The sequence below is a fragment of the Cannabis sativa genome, chromosome 8, assembly GCF_029168945.1.
Source record: "Cannabis sativa cultivar Pink pepper isolate KNU-18-1 chromosome 8, ASM2916894v1, whole genome shotgun sequence".
Lineage (NCBI taxonomy): Eukaryota > Viridiplantae > Streptophyta > Magnoliopsida > Rosales > Cannabaceae > Cannabis > Cannabis sativa.
The window spans coordinates 32685414-32695714 of NC_083608.1; the positions used below are offsets into that span (position 1 = coordinate 32685414).

The 10301-nt window shown below is 36.6% G+C and overlaps 1 protein-coding gene across 1 annotated transcript; it reads left to right on the forward strand.

Moving 5' to 3' along the window:
- Nucleotides 1–3907: 3907 nt before the first annotated feature.
- On the forward strand, nucleotides 3908–4312 carry LOC133030553 (uncharacterized). Its single transcript, XM_061103338.1, has one exon. It carries the CDS (start codon nucleotides 3908–3910, stop codon nucleotides 4310–4312), a length of 405 nt encoding a protein of 134 aa, XP_060959321.1.
- Nucleotides 4313–10301: the final 5989 nt, after the last annotated feature.

Consider the following 10301-nt stretch of genomic DNA (forward strand, 5'->3'; position numbering starts at 1 on the left):
GGCAGGTTTGTACCACGGTTATGATAGCCCCTCAACTAGCTTCTGAAATGGTTAGTGCAGGGATTGAGTTCGTGGTTGGGAAATTGCATAATTTGACACTTCAATCTGATCTGTTGGAGAGGATCAGAAAGGCACAACTGGAAGATCCCGAGCTAGTTAAGGTTCGAGACGAAGTAATGGCTGGTCGGCCTAGAGGCTTTTCAGTCTCGAACAGTGGAATGTTGTTATATAAAGCTCGAGTTTGTGTTCCTAATGTTGATGAGCTTAAGAAAGAGATACTGAATGAAGCTCACACTACACCCTATTCATTGCATCCGGGAACCACCAAAATGTATCAAGATTTAAAACCCTACTTCTGGTGGTATGGGATGAAAAGAGATGTGGTGGACTACGTGTCCAAGTGTTTAACCTGCCAGCAGATTAACGCTGAACATCTGAGACCGGCAGGGTTACTGCAACCTTTAGTCCTTCCTGAATGGAAGTGGGAGGACATTGCAATGGATTGTGTAACTGGATTGCCTAGAACTTCAGGAATGTATGATTCAATATGGGTCATAGTGGACAGATTCACAAAATCAGCTCACTTTCTACCAGTGAAAGTTACATATTCAGTGGATTAGTACGCTAAATTGTATGTGAAGGAGATAGTTCATCTCCATGGAGCCCCTAAATCTATTGTGTCAGATAGGGATCCAAAGTTTACATCAAAGTTTTGGGTGAGTCTTCAGAAGGCTATGGGTACCAAGTAAAGTTTAGCACAGCCTTTCACCCTCAAACTGATGGTCAGTCAGAAAGAACAATCCAGATATTGGAAGACTTACTGCGAGCCTGTGTCATGGACTTTGAAGGTTCATGGAGTAAGTACTTGCCTTTAATTGAATTTTCATACAACAATAGCTACCAGAGTACAATAGGGATGGCTCCCTATGAGATGTTATATGGTAAAAAAATGTCGTTCTCCTATTCATTGGGACGAGACAGGAGAAAGGAAGTACTTGGGTCCAGAGTTAGTGCAGAGGACCAATGAGGCAATTGACAAGATCAAAGCTCAGATGCTTGCTACTCAAAGTAGGCAGAAAAGTTATGCTGATCCGAAGCGCAGAGATGTTACATTTCAGGCAGGGGAACATGTTTTCCTGCGGGTCTCACCAATGAAGGGTATTAGGCGCTTCGGGAAGAAGGGTAAGTTAAGCCCTAGGTTCATTGGGCCATTTCAGATACTCGAGAAGGTCGGGCAGGTAGCATATTGGCTAGCCTTACCACCAGCGTTATCGGCTGTTCATGACGTATTTCACATTTCTATGTTGAGGAAATATGTGTCAGACCCGACTCATATCTTGAGTTATGAAGCCCTTGAATTACAACCAGACTTATCCTATGAAGAACAACATGTACAAATTTTGGATAGAAAGGAAAAGGTTCTTCGGAACAAGACTATTGCACTGGTTAAGGTGCTCTGGAGGAACAGTAAGGTGGAAGAAGCCACCTGGGAATTGGAGGCGGATATGAGGACTCAACATCCAGAGCTATTCAGGTTAGATTTCGAGGACGAAATCCTATTAACGGGGGGATAATTGTAATGACCGCTCTAGTAATTTAGATTAGTAAGGGCAATTAGCACTAATTTTTATTATTTTATTATTATTTGTGAATTAACTTAATTGTGGACCCCAATGTTTAGAAATAAATATTAGAGTTATAATTTCTCAATTCCGGAGATTTTATTAGACTCTAGAGGTATTATTTAGCTTATATGTGAAATATGTTATTTTTGTAATTTTTGCTCGGAGACAACGCAAAATGCGATGGATGGCTAGATTGATCACATGGGTAAGTTTAGAACCTTATTTCTTAGTGGGAATAAATTATCGGGATTGAGCGGGGTTATGAAATTTGACCATTTTACCCCTAGCTTTAGAAATAACTAAGTCTTGACTTAAAAGGCAAAATAGTAATTTAAATATGGAATTGAGTGGCTGCCTAGGTGTGTGACACATGGCTTTTTTCATTTTTAGCCAAGCTTAATTGAGAAATTCATTTTCTCATTTTTGGAAAAGTAAAGAAAAGTCAAAAATCAAAGGTTAAGCTCTTTCCCTCTTTCTCTCTATTTCGGCTGAAGCAAACCAGGGGGTTTTGCTGTGATTTGTGGTGTTTTCATCAAGGATTCATCAAGAAATCAAACCAAGGTAAGCTCTAGCAACTCCTAGCCCTAGTTCTTGAAGTTAAATTTAGGTTGAACATGTGATTCTTAGTTTTGGGGGCTGTTAGGTTTTGAAATGTTTAGGGTTCGAATTTTAGAGGTTATTTAAGTTGATTTTAGTTCCTAGTTGCTGGTTTGGTTGATTGGTTTAAGTTTTGTGCAACTTTGAACATTGAGTTCAAAGCTTTGAGCTTTAATGGCAACTTGAGATTTATTGGTTTGTTCTGTGAATTACTGGCTGGAAATTATTGTTTATGCCCTAATTAGGTACTCTAGAAGGTTTCATGGTAATTGGTGGAGAGTTGAGCAACAAATGAAAGGTTTTGGGAAACCTGGTGCAAACAGGCTAGCCGGTTTGCAGTGCCACAAAAATCGGCTAGCCAATTTTGGCAAGGTTCCCAGGGCCTTTCATTTTCTCAATTTTTGCCTTTTCGATGCCTCAGTTGGGTGTTTCCTCATTTCTAGAGTTAGAATAACCCATTAAGAGCATATCAGAACCTAGGGTTTTGGTTTTGGGTTTCCCGGGATTGGGGTTTTAATCATGTGACTTACCCGGTTTCAAAATGTGATTAGGGCATCCATCTAGCACGAGATTTCCGTTCAGGTCGGCCAGCACACTTGAATTCGGAAAATAGGTAAGAACTGAATATAATATGTGATGTGATTATCTGAATGTATGTATATGTGTTTGTATATGCATGCTTAGATTGTGATTGCACTACCAACACTTGTATGTATATGATACAGAGTGCATTGGTATAATGAGTGCTGTTGTTGTGAGTACAATACAGTGATACCAACACGGGTACCGGAAAGTGCTAAGGTGTGTGGTATATCACTCAGTGGTACTCAGGGTACGGAGTAAACCCTACCAACACTCGTACAGTGAGGTACGTTGTGTATGTGGTATAGTGGTTGTACCCTAGTATTGAACGTTCATACTCATCTATAAAGCTCTGTAAATAGGTGTATGGGCGCCTATTTACAGGTCGGAAATTTTATGATATGTTATATGCATTTCTTACTGAGTTTGTCGACTCACAGTTATGCTTCCATGTGTAGGTAAAGGAAAGGCGAAGGCTGAACAAGAATGAACCTGAGCTCGGGTGAGATTGTACATGTCAAAGCAGCGCGACCTGGAGTGTTCGGTCTCGGGACATCTGGGGATATTATTTTGATAGTCGCTGTGCGACCTGTAACGGTTATATATTTTGGAATGTTAACTTTTAAAAGTTTAAAAACGGGATCCCGATATATGTAAATATTTTATTACATTTCAAAGTTTAATAATTAATATAAAAGTTTTAATTTGACACGTTTTTCGAGAAAATTCTTTGATTAGCAAAGATTGCACTATAATTGAAAAAAAAAAAACATTGTAGCGTGCCTTAGCATTAGGGCGTTACAGGTAGTATCAGTAAGGGGACCGATAGTGGCAATCCTGATCACAAACGGAAGGCTGAGGCTTCCGGAGCATCAGGGGGAAATAGAAAGTTTTGGGGAAATAGAGGTGGCCGTGAAGGTCGCGGGTCCTCATTTCGATCATATCCCGAGTGTCCTAAATGCAAGAAACACCATCCTGGTGAGTGTCGAGCCAAGGCATGTTTCCAGTGTGGCATGGTGGCCCACTTTATCAGGGATTGCCCTCAGGCCAAGAAAGAGGAGCCCAAGAAGAATACTACATAGAACCCGGGGTGACTTTTCACCATGACTCAGGCTGACGCTGATGCTAGTCCGTCAGTTGTGACAGGTCAGTTGTCTATTAATGGTTGTTCATATAATGTGTTGTTTGATTCGGGAGCTACTCACTCTTATGTGTCGAGTAGAGTTATTGAAAGTTTTCACAAGCCATGTGATATTTATGTTTCAGGGTTTCGAACCATGTTACCCTCGGGAGACCTTATAGTATCCACTAGGTGGATTCGGTCTTTGTCCTTCTGGATTGACGGTTGTGAGTTGACCGCTAATCTAATCGAATTGCAATTATTTGATTTTGACATAATTATGGGAATGGATTTCCTGTCTAAAGATGGAGCGACAATTGACTGCAAACGGAAGAAGGTAGTGTTTGAGCCCGATAGTGTTAACCCAGCGCGCAGTGTTTGTGGGTAAGATTCAGGGGGCATTATTTTACCAGGTTATAGATAACAGGTTATATTTGTTGGGTATTATTTTACCAGGATCTAGATTTACTAACAAGTATGTTGATTAACACCCTAAATATGAATTCTCTAAAACAATGGAATTTAAACACATATAAAGTTAAAGAACCTTACATTGATTGCAACAAAATAATATGACTCCTTCCACTCAGATCTCTAACCCTTGTTCCTTTCTGTCGCAGAGTATTATCAAGATCTTAGCCTGATTCACCTTCAAGTGTTGGATTCTTCACAGTCTTACACACTATGATAAAGTACTTGACTTGCTATGGGTAGGCATGTACTCTTTCACTATAGTGTTATATAAATTAAAAATTAACCCAAGATCTCTTTGTATATAACATAGAACACAATAATAGTATATGATAATTGAGTATGTGTACCTGATTGATCCATAGCAATTATCTCTGATTGATCCACAGCAGTTACTCCAATTTGATAGTGCAATACTATCAACTAAGTCTTCCTCCCTAGATCTCTAAATCAGAAGCAGTTTATTTTCTCTGATTATCAAAAGGTATACAATTGTGATGAGACAATATGTATTTATAGAGTTAGGGAGGGGACTTAGCTACAAAACCCTAGTTGGGCTGGGCCTGCTCATCAAAGGCTTCAGTCAACTAGAAAAGCCCACACTTCTGCTTCACCTAGACTTTACTCACAGATGCTAAGCCCATTAACAATTGATCACCAACAACATGGGCTAATACAGCAAAGAACTATCCAATCAACCCAAGTTTTAATAAAACCAATAAAATTTAATGTAAGCCCAAATAAAAGTCTAACATATAGGGCTCAAAATTTTATGAAGAAAAAGAGGAGAGATTCGAATTCTATAGAAGGTGGTTCTCAAGTCTCTAGTTGTTTGACAAAGAATGAAAACTATGATGACTTAGGTTGGACGAGAATGAGAACCATCTTATTCCTTATATAGAATTTCTCCTAGGGTTAGATTTAAATTATATGGAATTAAAAAAGATAAAAATTGGCTAAAAATCTCCTTAAGTGGTCGGCCATAAGATGGGTCCCACTAAATTGACTTTTGCCATTTTATTTAATAATTTATCTTTTCTTTCACTAATGCCATAGTTTCAAATTTCAATCATTTAAATGTCAAAATTATTTATTTAATAATTAAAATCAATTATCAAATAAAATTATCATTTAACTTATTTATTAATTAGACTTAATAAAGTCTCTTAATTAACAAATAAACCCTAAAACCTCTTTTCTTCACAATTAAGCCTTGCTTAGTGAAAATTTATAAATAAGACATAGCCTAATTTTAGAATTATAATTGATTAATTAAAACCAATTAACTAAGTCTTATAAGCAGTATTATCTCAACTAGTGTGAGGACCATGGACCTATATAATCAAGCTTCCAATAAGTAGATCTAGAATTTACCAAGTAAATTCTCTAACTTATTAATTCCTCCTTGCGCCACTATAGATTTAGAATTGCACTCTTAATTATATTAAACGCTCTACATGTTCCACGATATAGATACGCTATAAATTATCTATCGTTCTAATCCAAATAATCAAAGATCATTTATAGATGATTTACATCAAGTAGTGATAAATTTACCGTTCCACCCCTCAATGTATTTTATCCTTAAAACACTTAGCTTTCTATAAATGATATTTCAGTAAGCTAATATAATTATTGAAATAAGAGCTCTTCCATTTATCTTTATTAAGCCAAGCTCGAAATCATCATTTCACTTCTATGTCTAGATAGAAGTTATAGATTCCGTATATATGATTAGCGTTCTCACTCAATTGTACTATCATGTTCCCAAGATGTATGTGTAACCCGAACCAATTAGTAGGATTTAACAAACAACTCTAAGAACATAAATAACACTCTTGATATCGAACCTAACCATATCAAGATTAAGATCTTTTGATCTAAGATCAACCAGTGATATTGACTTAGAAAGATACAACAGTAAGATTATAATATCTTTACCAAGTTCAATATCGGGCTCAGTCTAATGTATACTCCATACATCCGATACTAGCATACTTTGCCAATATCCTGGAAAGAACATAACACTTATCTAAGTTGTAAGTAAATTTTATCGTTGACTATCACATCAGTGTAAATCAAGTGCACTGATGAATCATGGGACATAAAATTTCAAAGCATGTAATAACAATTACCTTCCACTGTGTTAATATCACTGTAATTATGAATTACAGTATGTTTTGAATTTAATAAAAATTGTATATTAAACCATAAACATGAATAATACATGTAAACATAAATGACTTCTAATCTTCTGTTGACAACAAAAAAGATTATATTGAAATGAATTTTATTTAGGGCAATCCCAACAATATTTAGTAATATGTTCATAAAAGGGGGTTAGTTTCCATACCTTCTGGACAGTTGAACAACCAAAAAGAGCATGTGTTAGGGTCTCCTCAACGACTTGACAGCGATAGCAAACTGGATTATGAATGATTCACCAATGTTGAAGCTTGGATCTGTGGGGAGCGCATCATTTCAGCCATTCAAGCAAAGTGCTTGATCTTGGAAGGAATAGGAAGGAGCCAAAAATATTTCCACCATTTATGTTGCGTAGAAGAGTCTGGAGGAGAAGGTTTCGTTTGTGTAGCTAAGCTATGTGCATGGTGGTAGCTTGAGTTTACAGTGTAATTTCCATGAGGTGTAAAAGGCTAATAAAGTGAATCAGGTGTTTGGGTATTGGGGAGGGGAATGGAAAGTATGGGGTGGCAAATATCAATGGGGAAAAGTGTATGAAGTTAGGCAACATCCTAGGTGCCACTAGCAGTGATTAAGCTAGAAACATTATAGGTTCAACTAGAAGGGATGTTGAGATAGGTGTAGGAAATCAAGCTAGCTGTAAATTAGGTGTAAACTTACATTTAATGCTTTTTTATTTACTCTAGTGTTCTAGGTGTTCACATTGTATTATATATACCCTTTGTATATACTAAAATTGACCATCAAAAATAAAAATCATTTTCTCTCATTTGTTTCATGGTATCAGAGCATGTAAAAGCTTCTCAATTTTTTTTTCTCATTCCTTCCCTTCATAAAATTAGGGTTCTTAAAATTAGGGTTTGGAGGCTTTATCTTAGAAAACTAATTAAAAGGAGTTTTCTATTCTCACCTCCGACCGGCAAAACCCAAAAATCTGGCGTCCATCTGAGCTGCGTGTGGGCCCCACGCACCACCTCCATTTGCGCTAACTCTCTCCACGTGCCGGCGCGTAGGCGCGCGTGGTAGTCTCCAATGACATTTTTCCGCGTCGTCTCTCTTAGGTTTCTCCATCTTTGGCTCTTCTCCGACTCCAGCAACGTTTTTCTAGCGTTGTCTCTCTTTGTTCGTCTTCTTTGGGATTCTATACTTGTTTGTTTTGTCTTATTGTCTTTCTCCATGGCAGATTAAAACTCATTAAGAGTCATCTCTTTAGTCGCAAGACAATGCAATACTCATGCACTTTAGGTTATTCAAAATCCTCACAACCCTTGGATTGTAGATTCTAGTGCTTCTGACCACATGACATGTGATAGATCACTATTTTCTTTTCTAAGTAAATGCTCTCATGAAAGTACTGTTCGCATAGCAGATGGTTTGTGTTCAAGAATCAGAACTATAACAATCTCACCAAGTCTTGTCTTCAATTTTGTCCTTTATGTTCCAAAGCTTGATTGCAATTTACTTTCTATAAGCAACTTGAGTAGTGATCTTAATTGTGAAGTTAAGTTTGCTGCTAAGTTTTGTGTTTTTTAGGATGTGGAATCGTAGAAGATGATTGGCTATGCTGAGTTCAGTAAGGGCTTGTATCTGCTAAAAATTGACAACCCCATGTTTAACCATGGAAATCGTTGTTGTTTCTCCCAAGGTCAATCTCTTTCCTCAATATTTTAATCCAATAAAATCAGTACTATCATGTTATGGCTGTTGGGTTTTATGCCCTAAGTAAAACTCCATTTCAATGTAATCCATTTTATTCAACATCAATAAAGAAACAGAAGTATTTTTCATTCATTTGTGTATGTTTTGGTTCATCTTATCAATTGCTTGTCTATTTGATTTATAAATTCATCTGAAACCCTTTTCACATACGTGATCCTGTTTATTGTGTTGTCAACACATTGGAAAGTAAACATGACTATGTGAATAAAGATTCCTAGATTTATCAGACACAGGGTTTTACTGATATGATAATCTACAACAGAGTTTACTAGCATTTGGAGAAATGCCATGTTCTTTCCAGAGCATTGGTTAAAGTAAAGCTCAGGTTGGGTGCATGGAGTATGCATCGGAAGGGACCGATATTGAACTTTGACTTAGATTTATTAAACTTACCGTAATATCTATTCAAGTCAATATCGCCTAGTTGATCCTAGATCAAATGATCTTAATCCTGTTATGATTAGGCTCAATCTCAAGAGATTATTCATGTTCTTTGATTTGTTAGTTAAGCCTACTTTTGGGTCAGGGTGATACGTACATTTTGGGAACACGGTAGTGCAATTGAGTGGGAGCGCTGACATAAACATGGAATCTATAGCTTCTATCTGGCGAATAGTAAGTAAAGGATGATCTCCTTCGAGCTTGACCAAACGAAAATAAATGGTGGAGTACTCATTTCACATAAGCTGAAATATCATTTATACGGGGTTAACTGTTTTAAGGATAAAATACATTGTAGGGTGTAACGGTAATCTAATCCCTTTACAGTGTAGATCATTCATATGGAGGATCATTGATCAAATTAGGATTATAACAATGGATAACTAATGATGTGTCTATATGGTGGAACATATAGAGCATTCTATATAACTGAGAGTGCAATTCTAAGTTCTATGCGTGGATTCAACGAAGAATTAATAAGTCAGTGAATTTAGGTTATAAATTCTTGATCTGCTTATTGGAAGCTCGGTTATATAGACCCATGGTCCCCCACTAGTTGAGATAATATTGCTTGTAAGACTCATATAATTGGTTTTGATTAATCAATTATAATTCTCAAATTAGACTATGTCTATTTGTGGATTTTTCACTAAGTAAGGGCGAAATTGTAAAGAAAGAGTTTTTAGGGCATATTTGTTAATTATGATACTTTATATGGTTCAATTAATAAATATGTTAAATGACAATATTATTTAATAATTATTTATAGTTATTAAATAGTTAGAATTGGCATTTAAATGGTTGAATTTGAAAATTGGCATTTTTGAGAAAATGAGATGCAGAAATGATAAAACTACAAAATTGCAAAAAGTGAGGCCCAAATCCACATTGCCTAGGCCGACCACTTTTATAGGGTTTTTCATCTGATATTTTTATTATTTTAATGCCAAATAATTCAAACCTAACCCTAGTGGAATGCTATAAATAGATAGTGAAGGCTTCAGGAACTTTACACACTGTTACTTCTGATTTCCTTCAGAGAAAAACCTGATCCTTCTCTTCTAAACCCTAGCCGCCACCTATACTCTCTTCTTCTTCCTTGAAATTTCGAAACCACTTAGTGATAGAGTAGTGCCCACACACAGCAAGTGATACCTCAATCATAGTGAGAAAGATCGTGAAGAAAGACATTCAACAAGAAGGAGTTTCAACACTAAAGAAGGAGAGAAAGAGATCCACGTTCAGATCTTGATAATACTCTGCGACAGAAAGGATACAAGGGTTAGAGATCTGAACGGAAGGAGACATATTATTCCGCTGCACCCAATGTAAGGTTTCTCATACTTTATATGTGTTTATTTCATAATCGTTTTAAAAGTTCATATTTAGGGTGTTAATCAACATACTTGTGAGTAGATCTAAGATCCTGGTAAAATAATTTCCAACAACTGGTATCAGAGCCATGGTAATTGATTTGCTTGCAAGAAATTTGGACTTAAAACGATTTGTTTGATGTGCTACCTTCGGGAGAAGGTTTTACAAAG

Coding starts and splice junctions, on each gene's coding strand:
- LOC133030553 (XM_061103338.1), top strand. CDS start 3,908: ATGACTCAGGCTGACGCTGATGCTAGTCCGTCAGTTGTGACAGGTCAG.